This window comes from Mixophyes fleayi, chromosome 3 (assembly GCF_038048845.1).
Source record: "Mixophyes fleayi isolate aMixFle1 chromosome 3, aMixFle1.hap1, whole genome shotgun sequence".
NCBI classification, from domain to species: Eukaryota; Metazoa; Chordata; class Amphibia; order Anura; family Limnodynastidae; genus Mixophyes; species Mixophyes fleayi.
The window spans coordinates 92959496-92979087 of NC_134404.1; the positions used below are offsets into that span (position 1 = coordinate 92959496).

Below are 19592 nucleotides of genomic sequence, written 5' to 3' on the forward strand. Positions count from 1 at the left end.
CCACTAGTCATGAACACGGGCCAGGGCCTAAGCCGTTCCTTGCCACTCCGTGTCGTAAATGGCATATTGCAAATTTACGTTTCTCCTCAGATGATTTTAAGTTTCTCTTTTTGCTACTTTTTCTTAACTTGGGCTTTTTGGATTTTACATGCCCGGTACTACGAGATTGGGCATCGGGTTTGGAAGACGACGTTGATGGCATTTCATCGTCTATGTCATGACTAGTGGCAGCAGCTTCAGCATTAGGAGGAAGTGGGTCTTGATCTTTCCCTACTTTATCCTCCAAATTTTTGGTCTCCATTATATGTAGCACAAGATACTGCAGAATGTGTGAACTTGGTAATATTGCAGTACCAATGGACTTATACTGCTGGATTGGTTTTGCAAATTTGGTTATAATTATATATTTTTTTTTTAATTTTTAATTTTTTATTTTTTTTTACTTTTTTTTTATTTTTTAAAAACTTGGGAATAATGGGGAAATAACTATGCCCTTAGAAGCACAGAGCACAGGACACAGCACCACTGGACTGAACAGGACACGGCACAGGACCCAGCAGCACTACGGAACTCAGCAGGACAGAGCACAGGACACAGCACCACTGGACTGATACTGCAGAATGTGTGACCTTTGTAATATTGCAGTACCAATGGACTTATACTGCTGGATTGGTTTTGCAAATTTGGTTATAATTATTATATATTTTTATTTTATTTTTAATTTTTTATTTTTTTTTACTTTTTTTTTATTTTTTAAAAACTTGGAAATAATGGGGAAATAACTATGCCCTTAGAAGCACAGAGCACAGGACACAGCACCACTGGACTGAACAGGACACGGCACAGGACCCAGCAGCACTACGGAACTCAGCAGTACAGAGCACAGGACACAGCACCACTGGACTGATACTGCAGAATGTGTAAACTTTGTAATATTGCAGTACCACTGGACTTTTACTGCTGAATGTGTGAACTTGGTAATATTGCAGTACCAATGGGCTTATACTGCAGGATTGGTTGTGCAAATTTTGTGGTAATTAAAAAAAATTAAAGTAGTTTTTGGTATTTTTTTAAAAAACTTTTTTTTATTTTTTTAAACACAGGGGAATATTGGGGAAATAACTATGCCCTTAGAAGCACAGAGCACAGGACACAGCACCACTGGACTGAACAGGACACAGCACAGGACCCAGCAGCACCACTGACCTCAGAAGGACAGAGCACAGCACACAGCACCACTGGACTGATACTGCAGAACACAGCACAGCACAGCACAGCACAGCACAGCACAGAACTAAACAGCACAGCACAGAACTAAACAGCACAGCACGAGATCTACCAGGACAGAGGACCACCTAACACACCCTCCCTCTACCCTGATCAATGCCCGAGTGAAGATGGCGGCGACTAGCGGGGAATTTATAGGATCCGAGTATCGCGAGATCCGACAACGGGATTATGAGTCAGAGCCTCAGTTTCAGATTTGAATTTGGCGCCAATACCCGGATCTGTCTCGGATCCGACTCGGATCCGCAACGTTCGGGTGGGCTCGGATTTCATAAATCCGAGTGCGCTCATCCCTAATTATTTTTGCATACAACTAAATAAGTATCTCTGTCCTGACCTATATACTTTTTACGTTTTTTTGACTGCTTATAAAACGGGACTGCTTGATAATTATTTTGGAGGGGTGCCTTGAAAAAAATTATGGAGACTGTAACAGTGCCGCGAACTGCAAAAGTTTGGGAACCACTGCTCTACAGTATTTAAACAGTATATACATATATACTGTAGATATACAGGTAAAATGACAAGTCTAATTTCAACTCATGTGCACGAATTATCATTAAACAGGGGAAGATTGCCTTTCTATTCTGTCTATTTACTCCTTGGGATTTTCAGAGCAAGGAATTATCCTAGTTTGTGTAGTCAGCATGTAAACTCCATATAATAATTTAGTGTTAATTTCTAAACTGTAATTGTAAACTTTGGCGTACAGTATGACAGGAAAATACGAGACTAATTTTTATAAATAGGGCAGTGCCAGTATAATAATTTCCCTTTTTCAGAATATCAGGTTTCATTTTTAGACTTTGCAGCTAGACCAGGAAATATTGAGTAATATATAATTCCATATATCTGATAGCATTTGAATATACATCACTTTCTGCATTTTTGAAGGGTACTGTGAACTTTTTCTTCCAGGTAGTGTGTACTGACTTGTAAATTATGTGCACTACCCTCCCTGCAATACCATTCATTGAGACTACTGGTCTGACTACAAAAGTAGTATTACTGACCACTTTGATTATTGAGCATGAAAAGTTTTAGCCAACTGTTAAAATTAAATTAATTAGGCTACTTGCAATTCAGATTTATGTACATTGTAGTACTCTTGGCACATGACAAGTTGCTATGTGAAGGAATTTCACATTGGTTGCAGGAGTCATGATGAGTATCTTCCAATGCCCTACTGTTCTTGTAAAAGAAATGTGTTTGTATGGATATCACTTTCAAATCATTACTCACATCTTAATCAATCTGATGTAATTGCCTGTACTGTATATAGTATACATTACTTTTCCCTCAGTAGGATAAAAATGAAATGGCTGCTCACTGTACAGCAAGATTTAGGGTGCATTAACCATGTATATTTCACTCTAGGTCCAAGGTCCCCTTTGCTGCCACATGGAACTCTGTATCCTATGCTTCTGACGACCTTGGACAGAGCCCATACTATCTTAACCACCAAGACGTCAGTATCTCCCTGATGCTTGTAATCCCCTTGTCTCCTGCCTGACAAAATAACACTAGACCAGGGGGTATATTTACTAAACTGCAGGTGTGCAAAAATGGAGATGTTGCCTATAGCAACCAATCAGATTTTAGCTATCATTTATTTAGTACATTCTACAAAATGGCAGCTATAATCTAATTGGTTGCTATAGGCCAAATCTCCACTTTTTCAAACCTGCAGTTTAGGAAATATACCCCAAGGAGTAATCTCTGTCACGGATGCCATGCTTTCATTTAATCTACATAAGAACCTCTTTAAGAAAAGGCTGCCCAAATAGTGTAGCTCTCATTGCATCACACTCAAGTAAAAAGATTTGTTTTGTGTTTATTATTTCTGATGTGCATTTGGCATATGATTAATCTGATCATAATTTGCATTTTCTTTTAAAATCCCCCTAGGCTTTCGAAGAACCCAATAATTCAACAATTGATTGCCTGCTGGAAAAATACTATCTATCCACTGTGTACTCACTGGAGTTTATATTCGGTATCATTTGCAATGGTGTTGTGATGTTCGGCTATATTTTTTGCATGAAGAAGTGGACAAGTGGAAGCATATACCTGTTCAATTTGTGTTTATCAGACTTTGCTTTTCTCTGCACCCTACCTCTACTGATTAAAAGCTACGCCAGTGGTCGATGGATATTTGAAGAGTCCTTGTGCTATGGCAATCGGTACTTACTTCATGCCAACCTGTATAGCAGCATCCTCTTTCTCACTTTCATCAGTATTGATCGATACCTGATTATTACGTACCCATTCAGAGACCATATTATGCAGAAGAAAATTGTATGTGTTTTAATATCTATTGCCATCTGGATTGTGGTCATGTTAGAAATAGCACCAATTATGTTCTTTATAGAACTGCGCAATAACAGCGAGTGTCTGAGCTATGGAAGTTCCGGAAAGGCCACACACAGTCTAATTTACAGTGTCTGTCTTACTGTCACTGGCTTTCTTATCCCTCTCTGTACTATGTGTGTGTTTTACATGAAAATGGTTCGTTTCCTGAGAAACAGGAACGAGCAGCTTACAACATCATTTTCTCTTGAGAAACCGCTCACTTTAGTGTATGTTGCTGTTGTTGTCTTTTTTGTAATATTTACTCCATATCACATCATGAGAAATGTGAGGATAGCATCACGTATCGAGTCATTGAAGATGAGTGATCACTCAAAGATTGCCATCAATGCCATATATATCATTACTAGACCTATTGCATTCTTAAATAGTGTGATAAACCCTGTGTTTTATTTTCTTATGGGGGACAATTTCAGGGAGATGATGCTAACCAAGATACGGTACTTCTTTAAAGCAATAAAATGTCGCTGTGTCAATAACTTCAAATCTGACTGCAACAAATCAGGAAATTATACAACATATTCTTAGCAAAAAGTATGTATCTACTGTATGTTATATTAATTTTTAGGCCATACTTAGTTTTTTTTAGTTAAACAGATATGTATTGTGTTAAATCTATTTGTTGTAGGGGTTTTCCTGCTGACTAAAACATGAAGTGACTGTAAGAAGTTATAAATAAATATGAAAGCTATTTCAGGCAGCGTAGTATGTTTTCATACCCTGCAAAAAGCACTTTTACTTCCGCTGTACTTAGAATGTTTTATAAATCATCAAACGTGGTATTTGCATGGTAAGAGCATCAGAACAATAAACACAATCAAAACATAGTTTATTTCTAACCATTTCATTGGTTGCTAAAAAATGTTTCTTTTCCCCTTACCAGTAACCCTTTTATTTTTACATTTTACAAAATTCCAGTATACATTATTATTTTTATATACGAGTAAGGTAGTGGTAAGAAAACACAAACATTTTTATATCAATTTTAGTTGTTCCAAGTGCAAATTACTAAAATTACAAATATATAAAGTAAACATTATCCTTTCTTACTCTGCTTTGTTCTGCACAACTTTTAAAGATATCCCTATCTTAAGACATCCGTTCAATTAGGGCTTGAGAGGTAATTAATAGCATATTTCATATCTCTGATTTCTTCCAGGAATGCTATACTGCTGCTTTAGTGGTGGACAAATGTCTTTAAAGCAGGATTTTTATTTTGCCCATGGTAAACTAGGGTTGTATCGTGTTCAGCTTGTCAAATAGAGTGAAGTACTGGCATAGTGTTTATTCATAATTGGATATCTTTTGCAAACATATGCATATATGTACAACATATGTACTATTAAACAATAGTAAAAAAAAAGCACAAAGATTAAAACCTTTGTAGATACATACTTTATATACTGTATACAACACACACATTATGGACCTGAATCATCAACGTAAGTCCCATTGTGTGCTGTATTTTGAGTGAAATTGCTCTGCGAATGCTCAGAAATGAACTCTATGCCAGTGAGCGCAAGTGCATGCAATTCAAGTTCAAATGCAAATGGCACTTCTGACGGCCTACGATTTGAAGGGCGGGACAGGGGAGGGATGGTGTGTATGCACGGAGGCATTGTACAGTAAGAGAGTGCTAAGGTCAAGCACACACACATTTGTCCGATTCAAACTCCGGGCATCTCTGAGGTACGTGATTTTTAGCTGTATCACTTGCACAAGTTACAGGACAGGTGTAGGTACCGATTGATAGCGATAACGGCCATGTATGTATGCCAGAACATATGTTTGCAATTAAGAGCAACTGTAAAATGCATTTTTATGTACAGTAGGCATTAAACTTATCCTGATAAATGTATTATATGTAAAACAAATATATAACTTTTTTAAAAGTATTTTTATTAATGATTAAAGTGTTTAGAGTTGTTGATGTATTTAATATGTTTTCCTACATGCATTCTGATGGGACTTTTCTGATGGAACATGTCCTGCAGTGTGTTCTGTCTGTCTGCATATAGCCATATAGCCAGAGAGTACTTATACTTGTATTCAAATGGAGACGTGCATCTTTAAAACATTGAAATTGCTTTTACTTTGCGTTCCTTGATGGATCAGACCATATATGTTCTGTTATGGTGACATTCATCATCATCATCATCATCAGCTATTTATATAGCGCCACTAATTCCGCAGCGCTGTACAGAGAACTCATTCACATCAGTCCCTGCCCCATTGGAGCTTACAGTCTAAATTCCCTAATACATACACACACACAGACAGAGATACACACTAAGGTCAATTTAATAACAGCCAATTAACCTACCAGTATGTTTTTGGAGTGTGGGAGGAAATCGGAGCACCCGGAGGAAACCCACGCAAACACGGGGAGAACATACAAACTCCTCACAGATAAGGCCACAGTCAGGAATCAAACTCATGACCCCAGTGCTGTGAGGCAGAAGTGCTAACCAGGTACGTCATTCTGATTGGGGTAACGCCGGCAGTTAACCTGCCAACATGAAAATGTTGGCAGGCTAAATACCGACACTTGCATTATGCAGGCAGGGTTACAATGTCGTCAGGGTGACTGGTAACATTGACTACACTCTAAGCCTCTTGTGCATGTAGCAATGAACTGTTTTATAGAAAGATTGAATTAATTTATTGAATGATTTGCCTTGTAAAACTGCCTTTGTTTAATGTTAATTTATAGTGTGCACTGTATATGAATAAAGTGGAATATGACTGATTGACATACCACCAAAGTAATTTATTTTTGAGTATTTCAATAAAAAGAGTGTTATGCGCGTATTGTCGCTAACCAATAACGATTGTCGAACCTCGATTTGTGTTTCCAACGCACAAAGATTTATTCGCAAATAGTAGAATAATATGTTCAAGCGAAGTGATAATAAATACAGCCGTTACTTATCGCAGGCGCTCTGGATCCAGTGTGCAGCATTCAATCCTGAAGTCTGGGGACAAGATGTCTGAACACTAGATGTGAAGCTGCTGCTTTTATACACACAGAAATACAGTAATACAATGAAGATGGTATAGCTTGCATCTATTGGTCCGGGTCTCAGGAAGGTCCAAGGGGTTGTCAATCATTGGCTAGTTCATCCTAAGGAATCCGAAGGAGGGGGTCACCCCTCCAGGGGGTATGCTCGTCTCTTCCCGCCAAGATTCCTTAGTCTTAAGTAGTTCATAATTCCCTATCATTCATAACTTGTGTATGCACTCTGCGATTCCTTTGCAGAGTGAACCAAACAGTAGGAAATGTAAAGAGGTTTATTATGATACCACTCATGATATGATTCCTTCAACCTGTTCCGTATATTTCACTAATGTGTATGTAACTTTAATATAACATATAAATACTACTATATTTCAACATAACTGACTATGTGTTACAACTACCATTAATGTGTACTATTTTATAGGTATGTGTGTTTGTGCGAATGTATGGTAAAAGACCAATTACTGTTGCTGCCACGTGTAGTGGATGCGTACGCCCTTTCACGCCGTAGCGTGCCCTTGTACGCCGTAGCGTACCGTACGCATCTTTTCAGACAAAGACAACCAAGTTTGCTCAACTTTAATTGAAATGACTTTATCCAATTTGCTGACTTCGACAAGAGTTGCAACCATCCTCAAGATAAATTAATTTGAGTAAGGTAATATAAGTTTTCAAACAAAAATAATGCCACTTTTACATTGCCTTTGTTATATTTATACTTATGTTTATATCTCTGGAACTGAAACATTGCAGGCTTGAGGGGAAAAGGCCACACAAATACAGTTTTTAATGAGACTCTATATTTGCTGTTTTTCTCCTACAAAATATTATTTATTTAACATATGTGTATGTAAAGATTATATGGTGTACGCAAATATCTAATCAATTATGTCTGAATAATTATATAAGGATTGTTGTTATACAAATAGTAATACATAATAATACATTTCTTTGCAATCTTAGCAACAAAAGATACACTATTTAGCACATGTTGTGTGCAGTATATACTATTGTGTAATTCCAGAAAAATCAACAATCCGGCGCTCATAACTGTCTGGTCACACAGCATTAGCTCCACCCACTCACAAATGCGTGTGTAAGAGTGACACAACTAGATGTAGATGGCATAATCAAAAAATACATTGTGTGACGTGTGCCTGATTGTGCCGTTGATTCAAAACATGCCTGCTTGATATGCATATATTTAAGTTAATTTGGGTAGGACCATATTTATCTTCTGTTTTATGACAATTTTTTTTGTATTTCATATACAGAGCTGTGTAATATGTTGCAGTTTATAAATAAACAATAAAAACAATAATCAATGTGTCTCATACTAATTGACTAGGTTTTACCATTATACGCCATTATACAAATATGTAGCGTGACTAGTGTTGTAACTACGGCAGACATTCATCCCGGGACTCCCCTGTGCTGTCAATGACAACCTGGCATTCCACTGTTAGCAGTCTGGTTTCACTTTGAACGCTCTGAGCACAATACGGAAATCATTTCACAAGGTGACATCACCAGGACAGCCATTTTTAGCAGAGGTTGAGGCTAAAGTAGGTGACATCTGAATCAGGTCACCTCTATCAGACTCAACTTTGTACTCGGATCTGCAATGTTCGGGTGGGCTCGGTTATAATAATATAGTAATTATTTTATATATATTATATTAATATATGAATATTAATATATACATATATCCACACTATAGATTTCCACTTTCACACTAAAGATTTCCACTCAGCATATATATATATATATATATATATATATATATATATATATATATATGTATATATATATACATACGCAAGGTCAGGTTAAGGGTGCCATCTCCTGGGGTAAATGGCTTCACTTCACATGCATCATGTGTGTGTGCAACATTATCAAGAGATTGCACACCAGTTCAGTGCCTCGGTATAAGTAGCCGAGGCTAGTTTTATTTAGGTGCAAAAAAATAACAAAACATAAACATAAATCCAAGCCTGTCTGGCTCTAACTAATATAATAAACAGAATTTCCTTTCTAAGTTGGAGGGATCTAGTGTCTGATACACATAAAATAACAGAACTCATAGGTAATAATGGCAGTTTCTCTCAGTAGGCCTCTAACCTGCTCCCCAGGTAGTGAGAGACTGATGGAATATCCTCACAGCTTTTTAACTATTTAACTACACCTAACCGATGCAACTCCTGGTTAGCCAGCAGACTCAAAGACCTGAAATAGGCCTAAGGAATGGTGCCCACCCATCTCTCTCTCTATTCCTGATGCCATGGACTTCTCACCGGCCCTTCCTACAGCTGAAAATAATCTTTGGGTAGTTCTTTCCCAAGCACCAGCAATGTCCCTGGGGTTGTAAAGAACAAAAGACAGAAAACCTTGTAATAATTATATGTGTAAATATATATATATATATATATATATATATATATATATATATATATTAGGGATGAGCGGGCTCGGATATCTGAAATCTGAGCCCACCCGAACCTTGCCGATCCGAGCCGGATCCGAGACATATCCGGGTATTCCCGCCAATTGCAAAACTGAAAGCGAGGCTCCGAGTAATAATCCCGTTGTCGGATCTCGCGATACTCGGATTCTATAAATTCCCCGCTGGCCGCCGCCATCTTCACTCAGGCATTGATCAGGGTAGAGGGAGGTTGTGTTAGGTGATCCTCTGCCCTGCTATATCCTGTGCTGTGCTGTGCTCAGTCCAGTGGTGCTGTGTCCTGTGCTCTGTCCTTCTGAGTTCAGTGGTGCTGCTGGGTCCTGTGCTGTGTCCTGTTCAGTCCAGTGGTGCTGTGTCCTGTGCTCTGTCCTTCTGAGTTCAGTGGTGCTGCTGGGTCCTGTGCTGTGTCCTGTTCAGTCCAGTGGTGCTGTGTCCTGTGCTCTGTCCTTCTAAGGGCATTGTTATTTCCCCATTATTCCCAAGTTATAAAAATTTTAAAAAAAAGTTATAAAAAAAATAATAAAAAAATAATTATAAAAAAAAAAAGAAATTAAAAAAAAATATCCAAAAACAATCCTGCAGTATAAGTCCATTGGTACTGCAATATTACAAAGTTCACTGATTCTGCAGTATAAGTCCACCAGTGGTACTGCAATATTACAAAGTTCACTGATTCTGCAGTATAAGTCCACCAGTGGTACTGCAATATTACAAAGTTCACTGATTCTGCAGTATAAGTCCAGTGGTACTCTCCTGTGCCGCATATAATTTTTAAAGGCTTTGCCGAGTGTGTGTGGCTTAGGGGTACGCTCTCTTGTGCTACATATAATGGAAAACAAAAATTTGGAGGATAAAGCTGCGAGGAAAAAACTCAGTTTTCCTAAAAGACCCGCTGGCGGGGATGCTGATAACATCTGGTCCGGACTGAAGGACCTGCCAATCATTGCAGACATGTCTACTGTTGCTGCATTGGATGCTGTCACAATAGAAAAAATGGTGGAGGATTATTTTGCTGACACCATCCAAATAGACATGTCAGACAGTCCATATTGTTACTGGCAGGAAAAAAAAGGCAGTTTGGAAGCCCCTGTACAAACTGGCTCTATTTAACTTGAGTTGTCCCCCCTCCAGTGTGTACTCGGAAAGAGTTTTTAGTGCAGCGGGGAACCTGGTCAGTGAGCGGCGAAGGAGGTTGCTTCCTCAGAACGTTGAAAAAATGATGTTCATAAAAATGAATTATCAATTCCTCAATCAAGTACAGCACTGCCCTCCAGATAGTACAGAGGGACCTGTGGTTGTGGAGTCCAGCGGGGACGAATTGATAATGTGTGAGGAGGAGGAAGTACACACTGTAGGGGGAGAGGAATCGGAGGTTGAGGATGAGAACGACATCTTGCCTCAGTAGAGCCTGTTTTGGACTAAAAACAATATTGTGAGGTGTGAGGTGTTCAGAATAGACTGGGAATTAGTGGAAATGATTGTTATTGAATGTTATTGAGGTTAATAATAGCGTAGGAGTGAAAATAAACCAAAAAACTTGATTTTAAAACTTTTTATGTTTTTTTCAAAATAAATCCGAACCCAAAACCTTTAAATCCGAACCAAAACCTTTCGTCAGGTGTTTTGCGAAACAAATCCAAACCCAAAACCTCAAGGAAATCCGAATCCAAAACACAAAACACAAGACACCAAAAGTGGCCGGTGCACATCCCTAATATATATATATATGCATATTATATATATATATATATCTATATCTATATATATATATATAAAAGTAAATGAGAGGAGGCGCACAATAGTGTAATCCAAAAAAGGTTCCTTTTTGGCAGCCGCCCGCACGGGGGAAGTGTTATATAAGAAGGAATCATTTCAAGACATTGGACTCTAATAATATACTGGTGCAGTGGCATAGCGCCATTTGTATCTATTTGTGTTATATATATATATATATATATATATATATATATATATATATATATATATATATATACATACAGGAACAAGTAGATGGCACATATTTGGCATGTAAAGCATGCAGGAGGCAACATTATATATTCACGCCCACAAAGATGTCATTGTTGGAGGAACTATCACAGGTCTGTTGGACAAATGGTTATGAGTACATACACACTTACAAATTTGCACAATATCATTTCATTGTTGACCGTGATTTTTAGGAAATTTACAAAACCAAATCAAATGATGAAATGTGCTTTGGTATGATGAAACACGATTGTGGGAATGTATACAGTCTTGCAATATCTGATCAATAACCATGGAACTAGGACAATGACATACAATTAATTCTGCTGTGTGGAATGGTTGGAGTAGGACTTGGAATGCTTAAGGCTACATTTTGAACGGCAAAATGTTCAAAATGTTGTGGCCAAGTGTGGAAATAGGTGGATGTTTTGCAGAACAGTTTTGAAAATATTGCTCATCTCTACTTTCTACTGTTGGCTTTTAGAAAAGTCCAATGTGGTCATTTCAGATCAGTTGCTGAATGTAAAGATATGTGACAGATGTGCACAGAGTCTCTTAATCTTCAATAATGGTAGATTATTGAATTTCCTGTAGGTGTACTTCAAAAACAAAATATAAACGCTACCTAAAAATTTTAACATTTGTAAGTAAAATGGACTGTAGTTGATTCATTCAGTCTCTCTACTTCATTACCTAATCTCTCCATGCAGAGGAGTAGCCAGTAAGTGTTTTCAGCGTATCAGCGGGGAGTAAGTTACTATATTTTTGTAAACCATTATAGCTTTTGATCCCTGCAATTTGCAGTATTTAGTCTTCACCACATTGATTGTTAACATAGCTAAAAGATATCCTGTCCCATGTGAACTTTTATTGGTGTTGCAAGTGGGATATTTTAGCTTAAATCACTAGTTCAGTCATAGAAATTAATACAATTTACTTTCTGAAAGATATTGCTTTTATTTCTGTATTTGTTTATCTGGGATGTTTCAGCAGTATATGTCATCACTGAATATTGCAGTTTAGTAGACTTGGGCATTCATTGAAAATTATTATAGTACTAATTAGTGGTCGAAGTGTAAATTTAGAAGTGGTGATATGGGAATTTAGAATTGGAAGTATGAAAAATGTAATGGGAATGAAAGTGAATGGAATTTAAAAGTTTTTCAATGAATTAAGTAGGAGAAGTGACGATGTGGCATACCACCGTAAAGTATTATCCGCTATGATGCCGTTTTTCTTTCATTTTTTTTTTTAAGGTTAAAAATTGCCAACAGGGCTCATTAGTAAATGTGTTACAATCATACTTCTGTTTTTGTTAGTACAATATGGACTGTGGAGTAATAGGACATCTGAAGGATTTTCTTGGGATTCTTGTCTTTGTTAATAACTGAAATATTGTGCTTATTTTTCATACTCTATCTCTATGATTTTTTATTTAGTGAGTAGCTAAATCTGATTTATAGGTGGTTTTTGTTGCTAGGATTGTAGGTGTCATGTTTGTGTGAGCAACAAACACACTCCTGCCACTGTGGCTCTTGCAGGCACTCATTATCTCACAACAGGGGTTTACAAGCATAGGTTCAGATCCATTCATTTGTTCCTAAAGGAAATCCTGTCATTTCAGTGTAAACAATATCTCCTCTGCCCTGTGTTTATCCTCAATATCAGCTTTCAATGATGTAAACCTTTATTTTATAACACTGAACATATTTTAAATGCTGTTATTAATTCCTGAAACACAGAAAAGTCTGCTATGTTTTTGTTCAAGTACTCAATGTTATTTACAATGTTTTATTATACACAATGGTGTGATAAAGAGGAATTAGACCACCAGACACAGCAGATTAAAATGAGCTTACCCAACTAAATCAATAGTTCTAATTACATTTTTAAGTGTAACTATTCTCTTTCATTTGCGTTTGTAGAACATTTCCATGTAATTAAAATAACTGAAACAAAGAAGTTATTTTCTTTGACAGTAGATAACAGAGAATACTAAATCCTGCTTCAACAAAATCACACAATTTTGATGAGTGTCAAACCATTAAATAATAAGCCAATTGTGACCAGATTATCTTGAACAATATCTGCCTGGCTTTTCAATGTAAAAATTATCCAAAAACCTCTTAGACATGGGAATAACCATGTTTTTCTCATAAAGCAGAGGTATGCAAATTATTTATAAGTAGTATTTTTTATTGAATTATAATAATATTAGTATGTTGGTGTTTTGTGGCTGTGTCTTGTCTAACAGAGAGACCTCAGATAGAGGAGGGTATCATACCAAAATGTTTAACGTGGCCTCACTATAGTTACCCATAGCTAGAATTCGGCAACATATCAATGTAGAAAGATGCTTTACCTGAGTGAACAGCTAATTACTTAGGTAAACGGGACAAGGGTCAGTTGTATGAATGCAAAAAGAATCGGGCTTGGTACTTGGACTGTTAAACAGCTTGTTTCACTCTAACAGGCCAATTTATGAAAATTCAGTGGCAAGGCTGATTTTCAATTGCTGCTTGTCATGTGATAAAAAATCAACTAACGCCACAATTTACAATTATAACCTGCATATCTCTTCCGAATGAGCTGGGCAAAGTAGTAAGCATTCCGGCCCAGAGTGGTATGGGTTAACTTACCACTTTGCCAGGCCAGTCTGATGAGATATTCATGTGCGTGACCCTGCTAACCGGTTTACACATGCACTGTGAAACTGAATGCCCACACTTGAAATAAAAAAGAATAATTTAAAAAGAAACAATAAAATATGTTAAAGTAAAAATTTATTTTAAAATATATAATATTGATCATTCACAGAATAAAGCATTTTTTCATTCCTTTTCTTCTGTTCTCACAATCCTGAGATGGTGATTACAGAAAAATTATTGCATATTGTGATATGGGCACCCTTTTGGTGATGCACACATGGACATCTTTTTGCTTGAAATACTTTTATTGTTCAATCACAATAAACAGCATACACTTTATCAGAATGACACCAGGCAACATATCACTGGCTAGACATAAACCTGCTGTCTAGTCACTGGTGTTAGGAACCCCTCCAGCCGGCACAACACAACCCGGAGTCTACTCTGCCAATCAGGTGTTCACTGGAGCCCCTGATGGTGGAGACAGACTGGGCTGCAGACTGACAGAGGGTCGTGAAGTGTGTACCGGCTGGGGAGAACCCAGGTAAGCGGAGTGAGGTCCACGCAGAGGTCAAGGGCCGGCAGCAAGTTACAATTCCAGTTAACAAGCCGGGGTCAAGGGTCACAGGCAAACAGGAGAAACGGTAAACAGGCCAAAGATCAGGGTCACGGGATACACGAGCGAAGTCCAAATCCAAGCCAAGGGTCATACACGAGAGTTCAGCAGAATACAATACACAGGAACAGGAACAAGCAGGTCAGCAGACTGGGAGTCAGAAGCTATAACCGGCAATGAGGTAGCAGACCTCATTGCCTTAAATAGTAACCCCAACCAATCAGAGCCTAGCTCTGCAAGAATACAGCCCATTGTTTTAATTAGCCCGCAGGCTATCTAGATGCGCACGCACCCAGCAGTTCCCCTAGCTGGGACGCGGCACTCTCACACTCAGCGTACCAACCGTTGCCGAGCCCCCGGAAGTGACGTCCCGGTCATCATAACGACGGCCGGTACGGAAGTAAGGGAGTCGCGGCGGCTGGGCACCACCGCAGCTCGTAACAGTACCCCCCCTTGAGGAGGGGTCGAGGGACCCCGACATCCAGGTTTTCTGGGAAATTTCCTGAAAAACTCCTTCAACTGTTTAGGTGCATGGAGTTGTCTCCGCGGAACCCAAGAACGCTCTTCTAACCCGCGATTCCTCCACTGCACTAGGAAATGCACCTGCCCTTGTAATTTTTGAGAATCAAGGATTCTTTGAACCACGAACCTTTGTGGCCCGCTGGAACCTCTCCCAGGCACACTTAAAGACTGGGCTTGACCAGGATATAGTACCAGCTTCAACAGCGAACAATGAAAAGTGTTGGGATCCTCAATGAGCCCGGAATTTTTAATCTGAATGCGACAGAATTCACCTGCTTAATGATAGAAAACGGCCCGATGAACTTAGGGCCCAACTTCTTGCACGGCTGTCTGAGCCTGATATTTTTTGTAGAAAGCCACACTTTCTGGCCCACCTTAAGGGAGCAGGTGGTATGGGGGCGGTCCGAAATTCTTTTTGCAACAAGTGAGGCTTGTTTCAATGATGAGTGTACTTTCCTCCAGAAAACTCTGAGATCCCTGGCAGTGGAGCGGATCTCCTTAATACCAACGGACTTGAGTGAATACAAAGAGTTAGACCTGGGGTGAAAACCATAATTGCAAAAAAACTGAGAGGTTTTGGTAGATGAGTGACAGGAATTATTACAGGCAAATTCCGCCCAGGGCAACAAGGAGGACCAGTTGTCATGGAACTCCGATGTGTAGCATCGTGAAAACTTCTCTAAGGACTGGTTAACCCTTTCAGTCTGCCCATTTGACTGAGGGTGGTATGCGGATGACAAACTGATTTTGATTCCAAGGAGGGTACAGAAGGATTTCCAGAAGTGCGCTATGAACTGAGAACCCCGATCGGAGACGATGTCAGTAGGGAGTCCATGGAGACGGAAAATGTGTTGAATGAATAAGACGGCCAAATCTCGAGCAGTCGGAAGCTTGGTTAACGGAATGAAATGTGACATTTTGCTGAACCGGTCTACCACGACCCAAATGGTATTGTGTCCGGCAGAGGGTGGCAGATCAACTATAAAGTCCATGGACAAATGTGTCCAAGGTTTTGCAGGAGCGGCCAACGGAACCAATTGACCTACCGGGCGAGTCCTGGGAACTTTGTTCCTGGCACAAACTTCACAAGACAGGACGTGACTCTTGACGTCAGCGGACAAAGACGGCCACCATACAGTACGGGAAAGGATTTCTACTGTTTTGAAGACTCCAGGATGTCCAGCCGTCTGATTATTGTGTGCTTCAGCAAGGACTGCTTTCCTTAGATGAACTGGGACAAACAAGCATCCTACCGGAGTATTATCTGGAGCTAATCTCTGAAACCTTTGTAAGGTACAGCTCAGGTCTTGGGTTAACCCGGCATGGATCATAGAGACAGGAACAATAGGCTCAGGACTAGTAACTTGAGCATGGTATGCCAGGAAACTTCTGGACAGGGCGTCTGCCCGGACATTTTTAGAATCTGGTCGGTAGGTGATTATAAAGTTAAAGCGGGTGAAGAACAGCGACCAACGAGCCTGTCGAGGGTTCAATCGTTTGGCCAACTGTATATACTGTAGATTCTTATGATCCGTAATAACGGAGATCTGGTGTGCAGCGCCTTCCAACCAATGACGCCATTCCTCAAAGGCCCATCTAATTGCTAACAGCTCTCGATTTCCAACATCATAGTTGGTTTCCGCTAAAGAGAACTGACGGGAAAAATGGGCACATGGATGTAAGCGGTGAGTATGAGGATCTTTTTGTGACATGATGGCCCCGGCACCGACGTCAGAGGCATCAACCGCAAGAATAAATGGTACCTTAGGATCCGGGTGTCTAAGGACCTGAGCAGACACGAAGGCTTTCTTCAAGGTTTCAAATGCCATTATTGCTTGTGGAGACCAATTAGCTGGATCGCTACCCTTGCGAGTCAAGGTGACGATAGGAGCCACGATATCAGCAAAGCCGCCAATAAATCTCCTGTAATAATTGGAGAATCCCAGGAATCTCTGAACCGCCTTGAGGTTATTCGGTTGTACCCAGTCCAGGATTGCTTGGACCTTGGTTGGGTCCATGGAGAAACCTTCTGAGGAGAGTATATAGCCCAGGAAGGATACCTTATGGACCTCGAACTCGCATTTCTCGAGTTTAGCGTTGAGATGATGTTCCCGCAATTTCTGTAGGACTTGCCTGACATGACCCTGGTGCACTGACAACGATTCTGAATATATGAGGATGTCGTCCAAGTAGACAACAACGAAGTGTCCTAGAAACTCACGTAACACCTCATTAATCAAATCCTGGAAGACCGCAGGGGCGTTACTAAGGCCAAACGGCATGACCAGATATTCATAGTGGCCCGAGAGCGTGTTGAATGCCGTCTTCCACTCATCACCTGCTCTAATTCGTATGAGGTTATAGGCACCACGAAGATCACTTTTTGTGAAGACAGTTGCCCCACTTAGTTGGTCAAAAAGTACGGAGATGAGAGGAAGGGGATAGGTGTTCTTAACCATAATGAGATTCAGCCCTTGGTAATCGATACAGGGTCTGAGTCCTCTGTCCTTCTTGGATACAAAGAAGCACCCTGCTCCTACTGGGGACTTGGATGGCCTGATGAAGCCTTTCTCCAGGCTCTCGTCAATATATTCCTGCATGGATTTGGTCTCTGGACCGGAGAGAGGGTACAAGCGTCCCTTGGGTAATTTAAAACCCGGAATGAGCTCAATGGCACAGTCGAAATCCCGGTGCAGTGGTAGAGTGTCTGCAGCCTTTTTGAAGAAAACATCCCAGAAGTCATGGTACTGTGAAGGAAGCTGCTCCGGAATAGGCTGGATCACACGCAGAGGTAGTGTCAAACAAAACTGTGTACAATAAGAGCTCCAGTGGACAATCTCTCCTTTTACCCAATCTATGACAGGGTTATGGCGGAATAGCCAAGGGTGGCCCAGAATCAAAGGAACTGACGGACATTCGATAAGGCGGAAGACTATGGATTCCGAGTGGAGAGCTCCCATGTTCAATTGTAGTGGCGGGGTCTCCCAGGTAATCTTGCCGCCTGGCAATGGACTGCCATCTAAGCCACAGACAGTTATAGCAGACTTGAGTTTTACCATTAGAATTCCAGCAGCGCGGGCGAACCCGATGTCAAGGAAGTTGCCTGCAGCTCCACTATCAATGAAGGCCGACAGGTCCACAGTACGTGCACTGAACATGAGCTGTGCAAAGATCAATACAGCATTTTTCGGGGAGACAATCTGCAGACCTAGGTGAACTTTCCCCTCGTTCCCTAGGCATACTCTTTTCCCGGCTTATTTGGGCAGGAAAGGGAGAAGTGGCCTTTTGTGCCACAATAGAGACATAAGCCTTGTGATCGTCTCCTGTCTCTTTCCTCAGGGGAGAGACGATACTCTCCTAATTGCATAGGCTCCTCACCATCCGTGGAAACAGGAATGAAGTTGTATGGAGGTGAAGATGCCTCCTTTTCGGTTTTCCGCTCTTTAAATCTCTTGTCGATTTTGATGGAGAGGTGCATCAGATCCTCCAGAGAAGTGGGAGATGGATATTGCACCAAAGAGTCTTTAATCTGTTCCGACAGGCCGAGATGGAACTGACTACATAAGGCGGGGTCATTCCATCCACTATCAGGTGACCATCTACGGAATTCAGCGCAATATTCCTCTGCCGACCGCCGGCCTTGTTTCAAGGCCCGTAGATGAGCTTCTGCGGAGGCAATTCGATCTGGGTCATCATATAGTAGACCTAATGCCTCAAAGAAAGCGTCTACGGACTGCATGGCAGGACTGGTCTATGGCAAAGAAAAGGCCCAGGACTGGGGGTCACCTTGTAGGAGGGAAATGATAATCCCGACTCTTTGTTGCTCTGAACCAGAGGAGCGGGGTCTCAACCAGAAATAGAGCTTGCAGCTCTCCCTGAAATTCTGAAACAGGGATCTATTTCCAGAGAACCGATCCGGCAAATTCACCTTAGGTTCACAGGTGGAACTTGGAGTGGGTTGTGAAGTTCTTGCGGCTTCTTCTGGAACGGACAACCGCTCAGCCAATCCCTGGATTATCTGGTACAAGGACTCAACATGGCCTGCTAAGGCTTGTGCCTGAGACGGTGTGGATCCGTTTTTATCCATCACAACCTCGTCTCAGTGTTAGGCCGGTTATAATGTTAGGAACCCCTCCAGCCGGCACAACACAACCCGGAGTCTACTCTGCCAATCAGGTGTTCACTGGAGCCCCTGATGGTGGGGACAGACTGGGCTGCAGACTGAAAGAGGGTCGTGAAGTGTGAACCGGTTGGGGAGAACCCAGGTAAGCGGAGTGAGGTCCACGCAGAGGTCAAGGGCCGGCAGCAAGTTACAATTCCAGTTAACAAGCCGGGGTCAAGGGTCACAGGCAAACAGGAGAAACGGTAAACAGGCCAAAGGTCAGGGTCACGGGATACACGAGCGAAGTCCAAATCCAAGCCAAGGGTCATACACGAGAGTTCAGCAGAATACAATACACAGGAACAGGAACAAGCAGGTCAGCAGACTGGGAGTCAGAAGCTATAACCGGCAATGAGGTAGCAGACCTCATTGCCTTAAATAGTAACCCCAACCAATCAGAGCCTAGCTCTGCAAGAATACAGCCCATTGTATTAATTAGCCCGCAGGCTATCTAGATGCGCACGCGCCCAGCAGTTACCTTTGCTGGGACGCGGCGCTTTCACACTCAGCGTCCCGACCAT

The 19592-nt window shown here is 40.7% G+C and overlaps 1 protein-coding gene across 1 annotated transcript in view; it reads left to right on the forward strand.

The window, feature by feature from the left end:
- Positions 1-5623, forward strand: part of SUCNR1 (succinate receptor 1) — a 29160-nt gene extending 23537 nt beyond the window's left edge. The window contains exon 2 of the mRNA XM_075200554.1: positions 3196-5623. Coding sequence (XP_075056655.1) covers positions 3196-4185 — 990 coding nt within the window. The 3' untranslated portion in view covers positions 4186-5623. The remainder of the gene's footprint in view (positions 1-3195) is intronic.
- Positions 5624-19592: the final 13969 nt, after the last annotated feature.